At 37.4% G+C, this 22,061-nt stretch overlaps 3 protein-coding genes across 3 annotated transcripts; 2 read left to right on the plus strand and 1 right to left on the minus strand.

Annotated features, from left to right (window-relative positions):
• The first annotated feature begins 4,338 nt into the window (after positions 1-4,338).
• LOC107811432 (E3 ubiquitin-protein ligase AIRP2) lies at positions 4,339-6,938 on the plus strand. Its single transcript, XM_016636356.2, has 5 exons — positions 4,339-4,769; positions 5,288-5,438; positions 5,531-5,597; positions 5,693-5,927; positions 6,548-6,938. Exons 1-5 carry the CDS (start codon positions 4,705-4,707, stop codon positions 6,753-6,755), a joined length of 726 nt encoding a protein of 241 aa, XP_016491842.1. The 5' UTR covers positions 4,339-4,704; the 3' UTR covers positions 6,756-6,938.
• A 1,365-nt stretch (positions 6,939-8,303) lies between these two features.
• Positions 8,304-13,217, minus strand: LOC107811428 (uncharacterized). The gene is made up of 3 exons (XM_016636352.2): positions 13,091-13,217; positions 8,883-11,480; positions 8,304-8,798 (listed from the first exon to the last, which is right to left on the minus strand). The coding sequence occupies exons 1-3, from the start codon at positions 13,179-13,181 to the stop codon at positions 8,431-8,433; spliced, it is 3,057 nt and encodes a 1,018-aa protein (XP_016491838.1). The 5' UTR covers positions 13,182-13,217; the 3' UTR covers positions 8,304-8,430.
• On the plus strand, positions 13,144-18,370 carry LOC107811429 (sulfoquinovosyl transferase SQD2). The gene is made up of 11 exons (XM_016636353.2): positions 13,144-13,618; positions 14,038-14,104; positions 14,509-14,579; positions 14,762-14,879; positions 15,020-15,093; positions 15,296-15,351; positions 15,444-15,527; positions 15,706-15,793; positions 15,891-15,968; positions 16,146-16,202; positions 17,634-18,370. Exons 1-11 carry the CDS (start codon positions 13,284-13,286, stop codon positions 18,124-18,126), a joined length of 1,521 nt encoding a protein of 506 aa, XP_016491839.1. The 5' UTR covers positions 13,144-13,283; the 3' UTR covers positions 18,127-18,370.
• Positions 18,371-22,061: the final 3,691 nt, after the last annotated feature.

The following is a 22,061-nucleotide window of genomic DNA, read 5'->3' on the forward strand; positions in this document are numbered from 1 at the left end:
CCAATTTCTATTTTTGCATCTTCGAACATTTAACGTAACATTTCCTTATCTAATACTTGATGTTTACTAACCTTTGAACCTCGGCAAACTCAGGACGACAAACACGACCCCGACGGAACTCAAGCCGGGCCTCACTGGACGAGGAACAACGACGAAACCTCGGACAAACACCTCGACGTACCGGACCTCGACTCAACTTTTGGACTTTGGACTGGAACTCGACTTCAACACAAGGTCGAGCAGCTCACCTCCATGAACTCCGGTTCAGCTAGTGGCGTGAGGATAGGGGAAATAGCCGCAGGGCTGCTTGGGGTTGTGGTCGACGCGGCTATGGAGGGTCGTTTGTGCAGTGACGACGGGAGTTCAGACAGGAGGAGGGTCGACTGGTGGTGGGTTGTTGACGCAAGGTGATGAGGCTGCAATGGCGGGGAAGCTGACGGGCTGGGGTTGGGTTCTGTGAGTGGTCGCGATGGAGATTGGAGGTGGTAGGCTGGGTAGCGGGCAGCAGTAGTGGTGATATTTTCGTCGTGAGGAAGACGATGGAGTTGGTGCTGGTTATGGTGTTTGGAAATAGGGTCGACGGACAGCGACGACGATGGAATTGGGTCAGCTGGGGCGTTGCTGGATGGGTAACAATGGTGGTTTGTTGACGGTGGTGATCGTGAGGCGGAGAGGGAGCAGTCCGGGGCGGTTTGAAGGTGGAACGATGGTGGGTTTCCTGTTTGCTAGGGTTTTTCGTTGGTTTTGGTGGTGGTTTGGGCGGTTTCGGACGTGAGGAGGAGGGGGTTTGACGGGAGGTTAGGTTGTTGCTGTTGGTCGTGGTGCTGGGGGAAGGTGACGAGCCTGTTTGGTTGTGACAGTAGGTCGACGGAGGGAAGGGAGACTGGTGGTTGACGGTGGTTTTGGTGGTGGGAAGGGCCTGTTTGGTGTAGGGTTTGGTTGCGACAGTAGGGGTGTCGGGGAAGGTAACGGAGTGGTGTTTGGACAGTAGGGAAGGTGACGCAGCAGCAGCAGCAGCAGCAACAGCTGCTGCTCGACGGGGCTGGTGGTTGACGTCGGGGGAAGCTGGCCGGAGGTGGTTTGGTAGTGGCGATGGAGGTTCCACGATGGGCCTGTTTTCTTTTTCACCGTAGGGTTTTTTTTGCTTCTTCTTTAGAAGAAGAAGATAGATGTACAGTGTTTTTTCAAAATCCTGTCCGTTCCCAAAATTTCTAAAAGTCCCCCCTGTCAAATGTGTTTTGACCGTGCATTTGTAATGGTTTTGCCCGGAAAAATGAGCCCCACGCGTGGTGGGGTTCGAGGCTTATGTTCCCCACGCGTGGTGGGGTTCCCCGTGTATGGGATTCCGTCCGTGTTCCCCACGTGTGTCCCCTCATGTGTGGTGGACTCGGATTATTATGGGCTAGGTCCGAAATTAGGCCTAAAAGCGGGTAATTTGAACCCGAATATTATTCTTTTGCCCGGACCCGATTAAGAACACAACGTTGTTTGACTAATCCTATGTAAGCAAAATTACTACAAAAATAAGACTAATATTTAAACAAAACTATATATTTTTTTAATATATTTTTCAAGATTTAAAATAGCTATAAAATATTAATAAAACTATTTTTTTGTAATTTTCGTTTTTATATAAGGATAAAATATAAAGTAATATTTTTTGTATTTTTCAAAAATTAAAATGACTACAAAACATTAATAGAATTATATTTTTTTGTAATTTTCGAATTTATATAAAGTACCAAAATAAAGTATAATTTTTGTATTTTTTCAAGTTTATGAGAAATACATAAACTAAAATTTATATATGTATTTTTGTGATTTTTTTCTTTTTGCAACGAAATAAAGTAAAATAGTTAAAATGGTTATATTAGACCCAATTTCACATATTCACGCTAAAAATGTGAAAATTCTCGGGGAGGGTCAAAAATCCGGTGTCTACAGGCAGCACTTGGCTTCCAGGGTTGTAGTGAATATCTGTCCATGTCTACCCCTTTGATTATGGGCGGCACCCCGGGTATCTGCTCTATGCATTCACTTTGATCCTTGAGCTATTTCTGCAAGGTTAGTACTAAATTTTGTAAATCAGAATTAATTACATTACCTGGTTCTCTCTCCTGCGATTTACTGGGAGTTCCACCGCTGCCTGAGTTAACAAGCCCGGAACGAGGATTTTCTATAGTGTTATTATTTGGAGTAGGTGTGGGTGTTGCAATAGGTAACTGGTTAACGAGCGCCTCAACAACTTTGTTGACCTGAGCAGTAATTAATTTCTGCAAAGCTTCATCAACAGCTTCGGCATTTTCAAATTGAGCATACTCGTTTATTTGAGATCCATCGGGAGTACCCTCACGAGATTGCCGTGGAGAGTCCTGCGGAGTAGGAACTTGAATGTTAATATTCTGTGGACCTCCCTAACTTTGTTGGTTCTCTTGGTTTCCTGGGGTGTTGTCATTGTTATTCGACATAATTGATGCAACAAGGAAGGTAAAGAGAAAAGAAAATGGATTATCAGATTCCCGGTAACGGAACTAATTTGTTTAACCAAAAAAATAAAATTTTAGAAGAACGCGGGTTACTGATAATCAAAAGAATATGTAGAAGAAAGTAATTTGGGGTAACCAGAGTGTAATCAGGAGAAAAACAAGTGAATCAAAGTATATTCCAATCGTATCTTCTGTTTACAAGTGACCAGATACCTCCCTTTTATAGTTATCGTGAAGATATGCGTTTTCCCCAAATCATAATGAGGCTATTATGAATAATTAAAGACATTGAATGCTACGTTACACAATCATTGTAATCAATACAAATTCTCTAACGTATCCAGTATTTAATGCCTGTCGAATTCCGTATCTGCGCTTTTTATTATGGTCAGATCCATTCCTTTTGATAAATGACTTAAATAAGTACGGGCGCTGAATCCTTCGAATGTCCTCCCGTGCCTCTTCCTTTGCCTTTGCTCGTTTGTATTGCTGCCCGTGCCTCTTGACTAATTATAATTCTTTGACTATTTGACCAGTCCACGTGTCTCAACATGTCACTTACATAGGAACGAAGATATTCGAGAGAGGGTGGGCGTGGCCCCCATAGAGGACAAGATGCGGGAAACACGACTTAGATGGTTCAGACACATTCAGAGGAGGAGCACTGATGCACCTGTGAGGAGGTGTGAGCGATTGGCAGTGGTGGGTACGACAAGAGGTAGATGGAGACCTAAGAAGTATTGAGGAGAGGTGATCAAGCGGGACATGTCGTGACTTAGGATTACTGAGGACATGGTCCTAGACAGGGAATTGTGGAGGTCGAACATTAAGGTTGAAGGTTAGGGGGAAGTTGTGAATATTTCTACAGCGTACTAGAGTGAGCCTAGCCAGTTAGGAGTTAGGCTTAGGATGCTACTGGTCAGCTACTGATGCAGGGCTTTATGCGCTGGGTATCAGTTTACCTTCCATCTCGCTCGTATTTACTATATTCTCTTATATTGCTGTTTTTTGCTATTTTAGGTTCCTTTATGTTATGTTATGTATTTTATGTTATTTTATTACGAGTCTATCGATGGTACTAATATATCGTCACTTGATGCTTTCTTGAGCTGAGGGTCTCCTGGAAACAGTCTCTCTGCCCCTCGGGGTAGGGGTAAGATCTGCGTACATACTACCCTCCCCAAACTCCACTTGTGAGATTATACTGGCCTGTTGTTGTTGTTGTACAGGAACAATGGATGACTGCATTCACAAGCCTTTCACCAGTAAAGCTTGATACTGGCCCATCACACAAATTTTCACGAGGAAAACTTCAAGAATATTACAACGTGGTGACTGGTGAGTTTATGCCATCGCAGAATGCAACTACAATCGATCCCACCTCGCTCAACTGCGCTGACTGTGGCTGCCACTACCAACTTTCAATCCACCGCCGAGAACCTGATGAATCTTTACCTACCCTCATGTCCTCCCATTTCAACATCGACTTACGCCACCATTAGCAAGTGGTGACACCTGCCACCACTACAACTCTAAAGCCAGAGAACCCCAAGTAATTTTCTGGGGAGAAAAAGAGAATCGCGGGGAGAGTTGAAAAAAGTATGGTAAAAAATCTTTTTCATTTTTAAGATTATTTATGTTTAAGAGCCACGTGTTTTTTCCCCCCAGTTTTTTGTGTCTAATAACACAAGTTAAAAAGAGATGAAGTGCTCAATAGGTCATAGCCTTAGTTTAAGTGTCTATATGAAATTTTTGAACAAGTTTAAGGGGCTGATTATGTATTTAGCCTTTATGTGGGTACGGGATAATTATTGACCTCTTCTAAGATGGAAAAAAGTTGTAGGGTTTAGTTAATTCTCCTAAAAGAAAAGGGTAAATTCGTAAAGTAAAGATACAAATCAATCTTCTTCTACAAAAACCATGACACACTTTAATACTCCTACGAGATTTCAGTAAACTGAAAGTCAGGAAGAAGCGTGCGGTGCAAGCGATAGTGTTTGAGTGAGCAGCATCTCGGGCCCCCACCTTGACATCGGGTCGATAGAATACTCTCCAGAATTCTTTTGCCAAACAAAACGCTTGACGCTTTTGCTCCTTAAGTTTCTCCACTGAGTCTTTTAATTGTATCAGAAAAGCTAAGTGGTTGAGGGATTATTATTAGAAGTATTTATTGGAAGTGCGTTGGATTTTGTTTTTGAATGGGAATATTGGTAGGGTGATGAGGAAGTCTTTTAAAGATTCACTGAAAGCACTTGAAGCTGATATTCAGCATGCCAATACTCTGTACGTCTTCTTTATTTGAATGCTAGAGTTTATTTTCATTTATTGTTTCCAATCAAACCTTGTAGACAAAAAGTTGTGGATTTTAACAGTTTTTACACCTTCGTTATCACTGATCGGAGAATTGTTTTGAATATTTTCTAGGTAATTACCTCAAAATTGGTAGTAATTTTTTTTCTGTTTGTAAATTTGTGATTTTGTTTCTTTACCTTTACTATTCCACCTTCCCTATCAGTTTATTCTCTGCCAAATAGAATATCATAAACAATAAAACCCTTAATTTGGAAATTCAGAATTATTTTGGCTAATTATTGAATGATTCTCTGTACGTTTCCTTCTGATGAGCTTATTCCCTTAGTTTTTCCTAATTTTGGAACAACTCTCCTTCTCTCAGGGACCCACCGCTTAGTTCTTCTGAAATCTGAAAATAAGAATTTTGTGCCTTTTTTGCTTGAATGTTGCTAATTTTTTATTTTTTTAAGCATATTTGGTCATGACCGGTTTTCTTGAGATATATACAGGGCGTCGGATTATCCAAGAGAATATGACGGTGCTTGCCTTCAGATGAGACTGTCGTACAGTCCCTGTGCTCATATTTTTCTGTTTCTTGTTCAGTGGTCTGACTGTCACCTTGCTGGTGCTCTTGGATTGCTTAGGATCCTTATCTATAAGGTCATAATGTTTCTATTTTCCTTGTTGCACGATTACTAGCATTGTTTTTCATCTTTAGGCAATGAAAATTAGCATATGATGTTTTGTTGCAGGCTTATGAGGGTGGTAAGACTAGCATGTATATTTGTGAGAGAAAAGCTAGTATTAAACAGTTCTATGGTGCGTCGTTATACTTTGTAAGGCAATTCCAGTTTCTTTAGTTTTTTTTATTTAAAAAAAGTTAATGTTGTTCATTGAGTTGTGTCATTGAACAGGTGTGATATTTCCGTCATTGTTGCAACTTGAAAGGGGAATTACTGACATTGAAGATAGGAAACAGCGAGAAATCTGCGAAACGAAATACAGAAGAGGAGATGAGATGAACAAAGGTAAGCTGTCTGAGATCGAAATAGAGAGGGAGGAAGAATGTGGTATCTGCATGGAGATGGATACGAAAGTTGTTTTGCCGTCCTGCAATCATTCTTTATGCATGAAGTGCTATAGAAACTGGTGAGCCAAGTTTTGTAATTTTGTTGAATTTCCCATTTTTCTGTTAGTTCATGCATAATGTCTTTGTTTTAGTAAGTCGTATGCTTAAACAATCTTTGTGACTGTTCCTTTTTGATTTTGCGTGTAGCTAACACCATACATATTAGTCATGCATCTGAGGCTGAAACTAAAAAGAACAATAAACTTTCAGGAATTTTTGAGTACTGAAGTAGTGTAAAATTCCAGAGCATTGCATGTTTTCTGTTTTGGTTGAGAGTGTGAATTGAATACTACATTTTTACTTGACCTACCTTCATTTAATGATGGACACATATAATGTATGTGGATGCTCAGAAATTTCATTATCCATAAGTTTTTGTGGTCCAGCAATGTAAAAGATTTTAACGGAAAAATTTGGTTTAAAAATAAATAAATAATACCGACTCTTGGAGTACTTTGGACAAGGGTGGAAGGGTTTTGCAAATGCTGTATCATGGATCCTGCAATTAGCAACAAAAACAAAATTTGTGAAGCATTTACTTGAGGATTTGCTTGGTGAGACAAAGCCTTTTGTTGATTTCGATTTAATTTGTTATTTTTTTTTACTTGAATAATATATCTATGTTGTATGATTGCTTCAGGCATGCCCGATCTCAGTCATGCCCTTTCTGTCGAGATAGTCTCAAGAGGGTGGATTCTGGAGAGCTTTGGATCTACACCAACATTTGTGATATCAAAGACTTGTCCGCAATAACAAGGGAAAATATGAAGAGGCTTCTCATGTACATCGAAAAATTGCCCGTTGTCTATCCAGATCCAACAATTGTCTCTTATCATCCTCATTATTGATTGAGGAATACTAAAGGTTAGGTAGGTTGCACATACTAGGCGCTCTGTTTGTATAAAAATTCTTTCTTTTTTAAACATTTGAAATGTGCAGTTTGCTGGTCATTCCAGCAAGTGTGGATACTATTTGTGCACTATAATTTTTCACATTCTTTAAGCAGCAATTCATATTTGTTCTTCTCGTTTTCCTGCTTTGTTTCGCGGCCTTGTCAATGTTGTCATTCTATGTTAAATTAAGGTACAGTATCAGAAGAAACATTGATCATACAGTCGGACCAAAAGTGTCCACTGTAACACCGTTCATTGCACTCATCTTCGTCTCTAAGTTGATTAGCAAAGCTAGGTAAGAATCATGGTTCAGACAGGTTATCGAGTTGTATGTAAAATATTCTATAAAGATGTATGTTCAACTCTGTAACGCAATTCCTCAAAAAGGAAAAAGGAGAAGCGAGTTCATATTAGCATTTTAAAGAAATTACAATATTTTAGAGGTAAAAACAAATATCCATCTCAACGCTTTAAATAGAAGTAGTGCTAAAAGCTGAAGACACGATCAACAACTGGTTGAATCATAATAAGATGGAAAGCCACAATGTAAGTTCAATGATTGGATATGCATACGAATTTATTGCAGTGATGTAGATATAGTTGATGTCATCTATTACCCAACGGGTTTGGTGGCAGCTAACCGTGTGACCCAACTATACAATAAAGCTGCAGCCCACCTGCTGGAGAACGTAATAGGGGTTTACAGCTTTATGTTCTTCAACATTCATAGGAGCAATACCGTTATAGAATATTGTTATAGAAGCAAAGTCAGTAAAATTTGACAGCAGAGGCGGATCCAAGATTTAAATTATATGGGCTCAACTTTTAAGATTTTTATCGTTTCACCCATTATATTTTTAAAGTTATGGGTTTATATCTACTATTTTTACAATTTTAATGAATTTACATATACATTTTTACTCCGCATAAGAAGTTGAGTTCAACTGAACCCGTCGGTAGAACTTCAAGAGTTGAATGTTTCAATCTGGTTTGATTCATGATGGCATGGACAAAATTTTTCCCGTGCCATTCGGAAGTCAATCTCTAACCATATTTCAACTTGTTATCAGTGCATATACCAATCCAAGATAAATAGGCTCTGTATATCTGATCCTGGAGGATTTGAATTTTTGCAGGCATATAGGAACTGGAAAAGAGGGGAGGCTTCTAGTATTGTTGATACAGAGCTGAGAGTGCCCATTTTTATTGAGCTCTCTCATGTAAAATAAAGTTGGTAATAACATTTAGTCATTCCAACATTAGTACTGATATCCTACTTGTCTACAGAGTTTATGGGTTTCCTACTTCCAACTAGACCGTATTCAGCAGATTTGGTTATAACACTGTTCTGTTCTTGCTTGTTTGAGTAGGAATAATTTGGATCTGTGAACAGATTTAGCCGTGCCGACTTTAGGTTAATAGGGTAAACTCTATCAAAGATGACAACATGAGAGGAACTTTAATAGAAAGGGGGCTCACTTTGATTAGCCACTGCAAGAAAAATAAAACTAATTCTGGGCATACTAGTCCACACTGAAACATTCTCTTATTCAAAACAAGATTTAATGCAGGACACATGAAAGATAAACAGTTATTAGTCCGTCGCCTACTCATCATCTTGTTCATGTTATCATCTTCTTGAAAGGAAGGACTTCTTGATTGCTTGAAGTTTGTTCAAAACATCATTTATTGGCATTCTATCTCTTGGCCATGTTGCAGAACATGTGAGCCCTATTTCAAAAACCAAGAGTAAACATTCTTTCATTCTTCTTGCTTGCTCTTGATTAATGTTTTGTTCTTCTTCTTCTGCCAAGAGCAATAAAGGGTCTACAATTTCCATGACATGTTCAGGCAAAGCCACTGAAACATATTTGTGAATATTTAGATTCTCGTTAAACACCGTGTCAGTTGGTCTTCTGCAGATGAGCAACTCTAGCAACACGATTCCAAAGCTGTAAACATCTCCAAGTGTGGACACTCGACCACCTGATCCATACTCTGCAAGGTAATAAATCAACTTTTTTTAGGATGATGCGCGCGCGCACACACACACATAAAAAATGTGAACTAGTGACATCATACCTGTTGGGATGTAACCTATAGAACCCTTTAGTGCTGCAGAAATCTCATGACTCCAAGAATTGCTCGACGTGTCAAGGAGAAAAGTTGCTAATCCAAAGTCACAAACATGGGCAGACATATCTTCATCGAGGAGTATGTTGCTTGGCTTTAGATCACAATGAACTATTGGTGTTTGGCACTGGTTGTGGAGATAGTCAAGTGCGGAAGCAACATCTATTGCAATGTTTAGTCTTTGGATAAAGCTTAGCTTCTTTCTTTGCTGTTGCTGGTCATCAATTTCTTGATGCAACCAATCGTGTAGGTTTCCGTTAGCCATGAACTCAAAAACTAAGCATTTGAAGTCATTACCCTCGTGATCAATGCTCGAACAGGCAGTTTTAATTCTGAGAAGATTACGATGCCTTATATTTCTCAAGGCTTTGCATTCATCCAGGAAGCTCCTCAGAGCCCCTCTTTGTTGTAAGTTCAACACTTTCACTGCCATTATTGTATCGTCACCTTGGAAATGCGCTTTGTATACTGAACCAAAACTTCCTGCACCTACCAAGTTATCCTCAGAGAAGCCACCTGTTGCCCTATGTATTTCTCGATATGTAGTTCTTGGTATCTTTGATAATTCCCCATCATCCAAAGCGTGTGCTTTTCTTGATTTTCTGAGCTTGTAATAAGCAGCACAAGAACACAGCACTAAAACTGTTAATATAACAGGAACTATAATAGCTACCGGAGCTCTTGAATCAAGGTGCTTGGTAGCTTTTGAGCATTTAGGCAAATTTAACTTGGGAACACCTCCACAAAGTCTACTGTTTCCATTGATCGAGATTGCGCTTGTATTTGCAAAGATCCCTTCATTTGGCACCTCACCTTCAAATTCATTGAATGATAAGTTGAGTTTTCTGAGGTAAGGAAGCTTTCCGAGAAACTCTGGTATTTTCCCTGACAAGTTATTCTGTGAAAAATCTACCTCACCTAATCCTTTTACATTTGTAAAGGATTGAGGAATTGTTCCTTGAAAGAGATTATTTCTAATATTTACACGCTCTAAGCGGAGGCAATTGCTGAGAGTGTTTGGAATCTCACCTGATAATTTGTTCTGTGAAACATCCAATTCCTCGAGATTTATCAACTGACCAAGTTCTTTTGGCAATGATCCAGTTAAAGAATTACTTGCCAATGATAAAGCAATTGAAAGGGAAGATAGTCCTGCAACCTCTTTCGGTATGGATCCAACAAGATTATTCCTGCTAAGGTTTAGCGCCGTCAAAGACTTACACTTCCCCAGCTCTGGAGGTATGCTTCTTTCTAGTCTATTTTCTTGCAAGTTTAGACTTGTTAACCGGGTCAAGTTACCAATAGTGAGTGGTATCTTCCCTGAAAACGCATTTCCATTCAAATCGAGACCTTGCAGATATTTAAGTTTACCTATAGCTTCAGGAACACTGCCATCTAGAAGGTTTCCGTCCATTCCAAGATAGGTCAAACTAATAAGATTGCTTACACCAGCAGGAAGAGTACCATGAATCCTATTGTTACCTAGAGAGAATATCTCAAGTAACGTTGAAAGATTAGTGATTGAGTGAGGCAATTCTCCACTAAAGTAATTGGTCGCAAAACTCAGTACATTCAGATATGTACAATTGCTTAGGGAATCAAGAAATTTCAAACCCTCATAACTTCCCCTCCTACCTAGTCTGTTCTGCTCAAAGTTGAGCCTAATCAAAGTTTTCAACTTTCCAAAACTAGTTGGCACATCGCCAATAAGTTTATTTTGGGAAAAATCAATCACGTTAAGGTCAGAAGCATTTGCCAATGAAACAGGAATAGGTCCGGTGAAGCTGTTTACAGCGCCAGCAAACACTGCAAGGTTTGGAAGAGTGAGGCCTACATCTGCTGGAATTTGTCCATGCAGTTGATTTTGAGTAACAGAGAAATAGTAGATGGAAGAAATATTGAAAATCGACCAAGGGATTGTACCAGATAATTCATTTGAGTTCACATGAAATACTAACAACTTCGTTAGACGGCCAAGATCCTGAGGTATTGGTCCTTGTAGTCTATTATCTGAAATGTCAAGAAATTCTAAAGATGAAAAGTTTCCTATCCAATGTGGGATGCCTCCTGTGAAAGAGTTCATTCTCAGTTTTAACAAATACAGCTTTGACAGTGAACTGAGTTCATCCACAATTTTCCCAACCATATCATTAAATTGTAGATGAAGTTCTAAAAGTTCCTTGCAGTAAGTTAAATTAGTAGGAATTGTTCCACTAAAATAATTGTGACTGAGATTGAGATGTTGCAGCTGCAGTAAGCGACCGATTGCTTGAGGAATTTCACCATGGAAGTTATTGTTTCCAAGATGAATGCCTGTAAGGGAACTGAGATTGCCAATGGAAGGTGGTATGGTGCCACCGAGTTGTCGTGAACTCAAATGAAGAAATGTAACTCTACCATTGGAAGGATTACATGTTATACCTGTCCAGTTGCAGTAATGAAAAGAATGATTCCAAGAAGTGATGATTTGGTTTGGATCCTCATTTATCCTGCTTTTGAAGTCTTGTAATGCTAGTTGATCAGTTTCTTCTATATATGATTCCAAACCTGAGATTGTTATGGACAAAACAATAATTGAGTTCAGTAACAGAAGCCTCATTGTACTGGAAATTGTATAGAAAGCAAGTAAGACTAGTTAGTTGTCTTTGCTTGGATACAGAAAGGAGGAAAGTAGAACCTTAAGATAAAATGACAGAAAACATTAGAATATAAGTTTTCTTTTCCAACTAACATGTATAAATGCTAATAAATGCAATATTATTGGATAACTACATATAGAGTATGAAAGATAGCTTCTTCTTTTACCAATTCCATGTTGCATACTGTTATGCTAGCCAAGTATGAAGGGGCTAATTTTAGCTCTGAATTAACGTCATCCTTTTATGCTCTCCTGTGTTTACATAACAAAAATAGTATTCCCATCACAATACTAAATTAAGTAATTTTCTGCCAAATTTGGAGACTTGATAATTTAAATAAGGTAAAGTAATTTGTTTTTGTCAAGTCCAAGTTGGAATTAAATGTATTATATTTTCATCACAATTAATACGTCAGTATAACCATTCTATTTTACTTCATCTAGAACAAACATTAACTTGTGATCACCATTAATAGCAATTCATACTTTCTCGAAAAATAAGCAATTGATACCAGATCATTGTGGGGTCCAAGTCAACATTAACTTATCATCACAATTAATAATTCAGTATTTTGGTTATTTTGATATTTTTTTTTAAATTCAACCCAGCTAAGTTGCAGTAATTAAATTTCAAAATAGAAAAATACAGAGAAAAGAAATGAAATTCCTATAAATCTAAATATGTATAATTCAGTATTAAAAAAAACTAAAATATTAAATAACAGTATAATTCAAAAATAACAAAATCCAAGAAGAATCTATTTTCTTAGAGTAAAATATGCAAATAATTTTTTAGAAAATACTCCTAGGATAGAGTTTCTCCTTTGAAGACTATGTCAGTGTTAGATTTGGTGTTTCTGCTGCTTTGGTCATGTAATTTGCTGTAAACTTGTGATAGGATCTATTGCTAGCAATATGTTGATGCTTAGATTTTTTTATGGCTTCTTCGAGAGGAATATTTGATTGATGATTTTTTTATATATTGGTGGTTAATCGAGGACCTCTAAAATTTATATGACTATTAAAAGCTTATTAATTATTTAGATAAGGTACACGTGCAACGCACGTATTGTGAGACTAATATATATATATATATATATATAAATTAAGTAAATTAAAAATGATTATCTGACCATCTAACATTTTAACTATTTCTCGTGTTAAAAACTTCTAAAAATAGAAATCATATGGACCTAGCAAAAATGTTACTATAGCACTTATGCAATGACAACCAAATGTTAAAAATTAATCTGAAAGTATTTTATTTAATATAAAAATAAAACAAAAATAGTATTCTCGTCGTCTCAATTTATATGACTCTTTTTAGTCAGTTTCAAAAAGAATATTACCTTTTCGTATTTAAAAAAAATTATTTTTAGTAATCTTACTTTACTTTTAATAAATTAATTTACAGTTACATAAATATTTATAATTTATTTTAAATTAGAAATTTCAAATTTTTTTCATTTTAATTAATTAATTAATGCTACATAAATTGGAAGGGAAAGTAACTATCTACCTGAGAATGACAATGACCCCATGAAAGAGGGGCAATAATATCCTTGTGAGGTGGTGGCATATACTCTTTCAGCCTTCCAATTATTCCCCATTGCCGGACTCCCTTAAAATGGCACCTCTCTTCCCACTTCTGAGTTAACCAAATTCAAACTCAATATACTTTTCCATCATTCTTTATCCAAACACAACTCACCATGTCCCCTTCTTCTCTCTTAATAAATCCTATTTTCTCTTCCTCTTCATCTCCTCCTACTACTTCTTGTTTTATTTCAGCTCCCACAGCTTTTCATGATTTTTCTTGCTTTTGTACTTCAAGAACAAAACCCATTAATCTAATATGCACTAAAGTCAATTTTTTGCAGCCCAAAATTAGAGAAAGACACTTGAAGAAAAGACCATTAATTGCAGCTAGCAATAGCAACATGACAATTAGGGAAGAAGAGGAAGAGGGACCTCCTCCTTTGCTTGAATCTGAAATTAGTTCTAAACCTAGACGTATTGCTATCTTTGTTGAGCCTTCTCCTTTTGCGTGAGTCTACATTTTTCCCTTTATAATTTGAACCCAAATTGCTGGCGTTAATTACTAAACTTCGGTTCTAGTTACTGCTGCTATGCTCTTTCTTTTTGCTGAGTTGACTTTGAGTGATCCGTTAGGTCCAATTTCTTGTAAAAAAATATTTGCACAATTATGTCAGGTAGGTAACTCTATTTAATAACATTAATTGGTAACCTCGAAAAAATGGTAAATAATATACTGTTAAAAAAATGCACTGTTAATTTATATAACTTAAATCCATTCATATATAACAGATATTTCTAATGTGATGACTAATCATTTGTTTCTCCTATAATGAAGAACTTTGGCAATGTGGTATTTGATTTGTATATTAGACTATTTTTGCACCATACGTTCTGTCATACCACCAATGTCCTTTGTGAAATGTGCAGGTATGTATCCGGCTATAAGAACCGGTTCCAGAATTTTATTAGATATCTACGTGAAATGGGAGATGAGGTATTCTCTTTGTCTGACAAGAGTGTTGTTGATTACTGATACGTGTTGGTGTTCTTTTGGTTTTCTGTACTTACTGCTATACCGTACGCTCCATATGTTTGAGCTAATTATATTCATTTCGAGCTTTCTCATTATGCTATTTTGCCGGTCAGGAGTGTATAATCTTGACCTCTACTACTTCCGTTTCCCTGGGACCAATTTCAACCAATCTTGATATATTTTGTCTGCACATATCCTACAAACCGCTATTCTTACAGTCATTTAATTCACAAGAAGTAACCGTAATAAATACATTAGCCATAGTTTCAAACTGTTGAGTGAGCCAGTACATAGGGGGCTAGGAAGTGAAGATTTTCAACTGATGTTTAGGCCACTTATCATCCTTTGTTAATTTTGTGGTACAGGTTATGGTTGTGACGACACATGAAGGAGTACCTCAAGAGTTTTATGGAGCAAAGTTGATTGGATCACTAAGGTTGCAGCTTCTACTTCCTTTCGTATGTTTTGTTTTCATGTTTACTGAATAAACTTACTCAATTCTGTCTGTCATGAATTCAGCATAAAATCAGTGAGGTTTAAGGGTGCATGACTATTAAATATTGTCCATATATCGTATTTGGCTAATTTTTAAGAAATCATTGCTTACTTTATTTGCAGTTTTCCCTGCCCTTGGTACCAAAAAGTGCCCCTGTCACTTGCTTTAAGTCCAAGAATAATTTCAGAAGTGAAACGATTCAAGCCTGATATCATACATGCATCTTCTCCTGGTATAATGGTGAGTTTCAGTTGCTTTTTCCTCCTTTCAGTGATTAAGTGATGTTTGTCTTGTCGCTTGAAGGAGCTTAAGGTGGTTCTGATTTTTCTCTCCGCTTGCTGACTTAGATAAAAAAAATTTGTTTTCCTTTCTATTTTTAGGTATTTGGTGCTCTTATCATTGCAAAACTGTTATGTGTGCCGATAGTGATGTCATATCACACGCATGTGCCAGTGTAAGCTCCCACTTCTTGCATATCTTGTCTCCAGATGGGACATTTGCTTGCTTCTGTAAATGACATGGTTTAAGAAGCAAACGCCTTTTTTCTTTTGGTCGATCTTCCTGATGTAAAACATAAAGAATGAGTTTCTGAAGCTTCTTCTAGCATTATCTATTAATTTTGGGGCTTTACGCTGATCCTGACTCTTGTTCTGCAGATACATACCTAGATATACATTTAGTTGGTTGGTGCAACCTATGTGGATGGTTTTAAGTATGTGCACAGAGCATTCTCTTCTGCATTATCTGTTCTCTCCCGGGTCTCCAGCTCTGAATACTAATTAAGACATCATTACTGCTTATCAGAGTTTCTACATAGAGCTGCTGATCTCACACTGGTACCATCTGCTGCTATTGCGAAGGATCTGAAAGCTTATAGGGTAACAGCAGGTAAAGGCATATAGTTGAACTTGTTAAGTACACTAGCAATTTAAGGAAAAAAGAGTGCTGTATTCTGTCCTGTCAAGCAGTTTTTATTGGTGTTAGATTCTTTCTCCCATTAACTTCTCTTTGCTGCTAAACCTTTGCTCCGAATTGTTGACAATTCCTGTCTTTTGGCATTTGTCAGCTAACAAAATACGTCTGTGGAATAAGGGTGTTGATTCTGAGAGCTTCCACCCCCGGTATCGGTCTCATGAAATGCGACTAAGACTGAGGTTGGAGCTTCCTGCTGAAGATTTCATCCACTATGTAACCAACCTTAATATGTACTGACCATTCTTACTGCTTTTTTCTCTTACTCTTCACTATCAGCAACGGGGAACCTGATAAACCATTGATAGTGCATGTTGGGCGACTTGGAGTTGAGAAGAGTTTGGATTTCCTCAAAAGGTATTGCCTTTCTTTGTTAATGAGAAAGGATCGCAGTTACATTTTTGGCTGTTATATGACCAAGTATATCATCCTCATATTAAGGGCAAATACTGTATCAAGGAAACTGCATGGTTATGTAATTGAATGAAGGTGCTGGTAACTTGAAGATGACATTTCAAAATGACTTTGAAACAGGGTAATGGATAGACTTCCAGAAGCTCGCATAGCATTTATTGGAGATGGGCCATATAGGTGAGTTGCATTAACAATTTTAGCTTCTTGGCTTTCAGAACTTTACCGTGAGTTTTTACTAGTACTTTCACTCTAATATACATTAGATATCTAGTACAATGCACTATAAGCTGTCTACTCTCTTTTTGTTGTTGCCCTCTTTTGATAATCTTGGGCTGTCAAGTCTAAAAAGATCTCTTGGGTGAGAATCTTTTGTAAAAAAGAATCATGACTGTACATTAGTTGTATTTGACTGTTCTTGATCTCTATTGCTAGAAATGTTGTGTAGCTTATGTGTTGGACAAGAGCCAAAAATCAGCAAAACAGTATGCTTCCGGATAATCTCACCAAAAACTTTTACCAAGTGGCTTTACTTACTCTTTAGGTAATGTTTTAATAAACCAGAATTGAAAACTATAGCAACTTATATATGCCATGTAGGCATTGCTGAATTATTGGTACAGTTTCTTGGTCAAGCATCAGCATTTAATTTATTAGGTGATAAACTTAGTGAACAGTGAATTTCATCACATTGTCAGTCGAGTTGAAATGGTAGGGAGTTAATTCACAATAAGCATGTCGATGGTACCCTAATTATTCACTTAGTTCCCATTCCCTGCAGATATGTGATACAATACCATCATTAATTTTGGAATTATTCACTATGTGGACAAAATATCTTTATGTACATATGCTATGAACATAAGTATATATGTATACGTACATGCAGTAGATACTTATCCACCGACATATTCAATGCTGGAATCGATGTGTGCTATTAATATGGGTATCTATCTCCATTTCCAGAGTGGGGCAGACACTAATTCAATCAGATCCACTGTCATAGACAAACTGTGGATTTGTGATTCTTTAGTCTATTCTATTTCTGGAAAACAGAATAAAATAGAAGGGTGACTCTACTTCTCAACTAGAGTTGGTGGTGGAACCTGTTGGCACAATGCACGCCAGAACATAGGAATTCGAGGTCTCATATATGTGTCAAAGTACATTAGCTTGGTATTCTCCTTCTGTTTAAATTAAACCTTCTATTTCTCTGGCAAGTACTGTTGGATTTGCGCCCCAAGATTGGACCATAGGTCAATTTGGAGCAAATGGGCTGAGTGATGCTATTGTATGCTTGGACATGAAAAACTTAGAAGTCAAATGTTTGTTGGAAGTAAAACTTTCTGAAAATAAAATATTTGTTGGAAGTAAAACAGTCTTCAAATGCATAGCCTGCAGCTGTTCCTGACGGGACATGATTGGTGTGAGAAAAATCTACTGTCAAATGCTTGATTGATTGAGAACGTGGACACTGGAACCCGTTGCTGTTTATAAAAGAGAAGCATATGCTGTCTTGATAGCCTGTATGCCTAACATGAGAAAGAGATGTAGTATAGCATTCTTGTAAAAGGCTGAGCTACAAATTATTTATTTTGTCACTTCTTATAGGGAGGAATTGGAGAAAATGTTCGCTGGCATGCCTGCGGTGTTCACAGGTATGTTACTAGGGGAGGAGCTTTCTCAGGCATATGCCAGTGGAGATATTTTCGTTATGCCTTCAGAGTCTGAGACGCTTGGATTCGTCGTTTTGGAGGCGATGTCGTCAGGACTTCCCGTAGTGGCTGCCCGTGCTGGAGGAATTCCAGACATCATTCCTGATGATCAGCAGGGAAAAACAGGATTTCTGTTTAATCCTGGGGATCTTGACGACTGCTTGAGCAAATTGAAGCCACTTTTGCACGATGCTGAATTGAGAGGAACTATTGGCCAGGCTGCGCGTGTAGAAATGGAGAAGTATGATTGGAGGGCTGCCACAAGAAAAATTCGTAATGAGCAATACAATGCAGCCATTTGGTTCTGGAGGAAGAAGAGAGCACAGTTGTTGAGACCATTTCAATGGTTGTTCAAGTTTAGGGTCCAGGCACCAGAAGTCGGACTATAGGTGATGAATTTCTATGATTTAACGTAAAAGCATAGTAGCTGTGCATATGAAGGTGCATTCCTCATTGCTTACCCCTAGATGTGAATTGTAATATATTTGCCAGGAAATATGGTCTGCTGCTGCAGTTTAGATTTGCAATATTGACCTAATATACCTAGCCTTTTCTGCTGTTAAGTATTCTATTCAATCTCTGTATATGTAATTCATTTCCATAAATATTACTACTAGAATTTAGTGATTTAAATATTCTTCTGTTAAAGAAACCAACTCAATGCAACCATATGTTTCCATAAAAGGCAGTTTTTTTTTTCTTTTTTCTTTTTAAAACTTTCTCCCTCGTTACACTTTTTCTTTTTCCTTCTCTTTTGGAAGGTTGGGAGAGGGTCCCAACACCAAGGACTGCTCATTCTGGCTGCATCATAGGCTACCTAGCAGTCTCCTGTGCATTTCAGGGTCGTTCAGTACAACGGTGGAATATCCCATATGATTAGCAATCCAACCTTTTATATGGAATAGCTAATTCCGTCATTTTAGGGCTCGTTTGGTACGAGAGATAAAGGATAATTAATTTTGGGATCATATTTGAAATGAGTTTATCCCATATTTAGTTGGGATAAAATCGCGGAATGATTAATTCTGTGATTAGTTATCACGGGATTGTAGTGTTATTTTTATCTTTATGGGAAGGTGGGATAATTAATCTTGGGATAACTTGTTTTCCAACCAAACTACCCGTAGTGTAATAGTTTTTTCTTGGGATTAGCTAATATTCCAAACTTTATCCCAAGATTATTATCCTTATCCCATGTGAGGTAAGTTGTGCTGGGCGTGATAAGATTAGTTTATGGTCACAGTTGCAAATAAAATAATGAAAGACCTTGAATATTGTATAAGTTGTAAGCTGTGTGTCATATATATAGTAAGGAACTATTATATACTATCATTATCTATTAAGATATAAAAAGAGAAGCAATTCCATAAAATTATGTCAAGTGTCAAAACGAAATATCAACACGTGTAATGTTTTAGGACAAAACTCCAATAATTTGGAGATTCAAAAAAATTTTAAATAAAAAAAAACTTATAAAATTTTAAATAATTAACCAATTCGGTTATTTACATTACGGAGTTCCACGTTTTTGGGCTGATACTTTTTACAACTGAAACTAAAAAAATATAATCACTTTATCTTTTTTGTCAATCGCGTTTAATTAAAAGAAATACAGTTACTTCATTTTTTTTTGTCAATCTATCTATATATAAAAGGAGAAGCAAAAGAATATAATGATGCCAAGTGGCATAATCACAATTCAACAAGTGTTATTTTTTTGGACACATCTCCAATAAAATTAGAGTTTAAAATTAATTAAAACTAGAAAATAGGCAAAAAAAAAATATTCAACCTACGAATTCACAACCAAAAGGGTAATGCCGCCCATGTTGGGCAGTTATTCTATTTCTCATTTTTCTTTTCAATCCGCTAGGCAAGCGCCTAGGGCTAGTTTTTTTATTAATAACAGAAAAGAAAAATACAACAATTAGGAAATTGTCATTGTCTTCCTTCAATGAAAGGAAATAGACTTTGCACTCTAATGTAACGTACTATCAAAATTAAGCATAATACTCAAATTGATATCACATTATGCCTACTAAAACTTTGTAATTGTAAAAACAGCCCAAGTGAGTCCATGCCGACGTTGTATCTCCAGTCCAAAGCATCCCAGTTCCAGTGTGAAATTTGATTTGCGTAAATAGCCCCTTTTCAGCAATTTGATTTGCGCACGGCGCCACCTGTGGCGCCCAAATGGTAAAATGCTATAAAACGAGGGTTTCAGACATTTTTACACATTTGGAGCTATGGAGCTCGGTTTGGGCAATTTTCAGAGGAAAACTTCACCACAAAACTTGGGATTGGAAGGCATTCAAAGGTTGATACGCATATAATGGAATTTCCGTAGTATTGTTATCTTACACGGCATTGGAGTCGGCTTGTTCAATATAAGTAACTCTTTTAAACTTAGTACTGGGGTATGAAACCCCGAATTATGTGTTATGTAATTGATGTTGAGGTGACACACATTCTAGATGACGGGCGTGTGGGCGTGCACCCTGGGAATGGTGACTCTGTTGTTTCCAGGACACTGTATAGTGGTCCTACTTTGTTGATATCTGTGTTTTCAACCATGTGATAAGTAAATTGAGCTGTATATCATGTTTAGGCTTTATGTCAATATTGTTGGGACCCCTAGTGGTCGTTTATTGCTATCATCTCACTGATTTCATTGATATTTCATACTCATTCATATTCATTTATCCATATAATATCTTAGTTTCAGTTGTTATTATTGATACATTATATCATCATTTTTGGGCTGATTTTCATGACATTTTGAGCCCGAGAGACTGGAGAGATTGATGACTGAGTGAGGCCGAGGGCCTAATTGTGAGTATGATTATGGGATCGGGCTGCACGCCACAGCATGTTGTTACTGATTTATGATTGAGTGAGGCCGAGGGCCTGATTGATTTATGCCACGAGATGGCTTGTTATAGCGCTTAGGCTGAAGGAGCCCCTCCGGAGTCTGTACACACCCCAGTGAGCGCAGGTACCTACTGAGTGCGAGTGCCGAGTGACTTGGGAGGATTGAGTGATTGTGAGGCATGAGTGACTGTGAGGATTGAGTGACTGTGAGGACTGAGTGACTGAGAGGATTGAGTGACAGGGAGGACTGAATGAATTGATACTCTGAGAGTATGCATATGGTTTTGTCACTATTTTGCATTGCATTGGCATGCACATTGGAATATAGGCATAAAGATGTATTTTCCCCATGCCATTTGAAAAATGAAATCTCCTATTTTGAAAGAAAGTTTTATGGGAAAGATCATAGTTTTCAGACTTACTCATATTGTGGTGATTTCAGTGAAAAGAATTGAGTTTTACTATTATACTTGAAAAGAAAGTATTTTTTTTGGAACTCGAGCGGAGCATTTTTTATTGGGTTATTCCTTGTGATGCTTTAATTATATTGTTATGAGATGTTATTGGATATTGGTGTGGACTCTGACCTTGGTACAAGCTCGTCACTACTTTCAACCTAAGTTTAGGTTTGTTACTTTTTGAGTACATGGGGTCGGTTGTACTCATACTACACTTCCTGCACATTGCGTGCAGATTTCGGATGTCGACGTTGCTGTGTTCGATGAGTGGTGACTTGGAAAATGTACCGGCGTCTGTAGCTGTCTCTTGTTCATGGTAGTCTTAGATTCATTAAACTCTGTTTATGTAACTTTTCAAACAGAAGATGTATTTGTTTCATATCAGTTTTGTAAATTCTACTCTTAGAAGCTCATGATTTGTACTACCAGTCCTTGGGAGGTGTATAAGAGATCATTTATTTTTATTCAATATGTTATATTTGTATTGGACTTGATGAGTTGGCTTACCTAGCAGGATGGGTTAGGTGCCATCACGACTAGTTGTATTTTGGGTCGTGACATTACACAAGTGTGAAAATACTGTCATTTTATACTGTGTCTGGGTATGAGTCATGAAAATAGAATTTGGGTGCCAATTAAAGTGGATGGTCCATTAAGTGCTACGAGGTTTTATACCAAACATTTTATAAAATCATCAAACTTGGCTTGCTACTAATTGTTATTCTCTTTACTGCTTTGATAGGGGTTGGGAATAAGTACTTGAAAATAAGAAAATGAGTACTTTCAAGATCTTAGAAACACAAGAAAGATTGTCTGGGCGGGTAACTAAGATAGGGAAGTCATAGAACTTGCTTTCAGTCAGAAGAAGATATAAGCAAGGAAGAATTGGCTTAGACAACTTGAGGTTGGGACCATTAATATTTTTATTTTAGTTTGATTAGCATACATCAAAAACTTCCTATTTTGACTCATCATTTTTTTTTGTTTATACTTTG

Source organism: Nicotiana tabacum, chromosome 5, assembly GCF_000715075.1.
Source record: "Nicotiana tabacum cultivar K326 chromosome 5, ASM71507v2, whole genome shotgun sequence".
Taxonomy (NCBI): Eukaryota; Viridiplantae; Streptophyta; class Magnoliopsida; order Solanales; family Solanaceae; genus Nicotiana; species Nicotiana tabacum.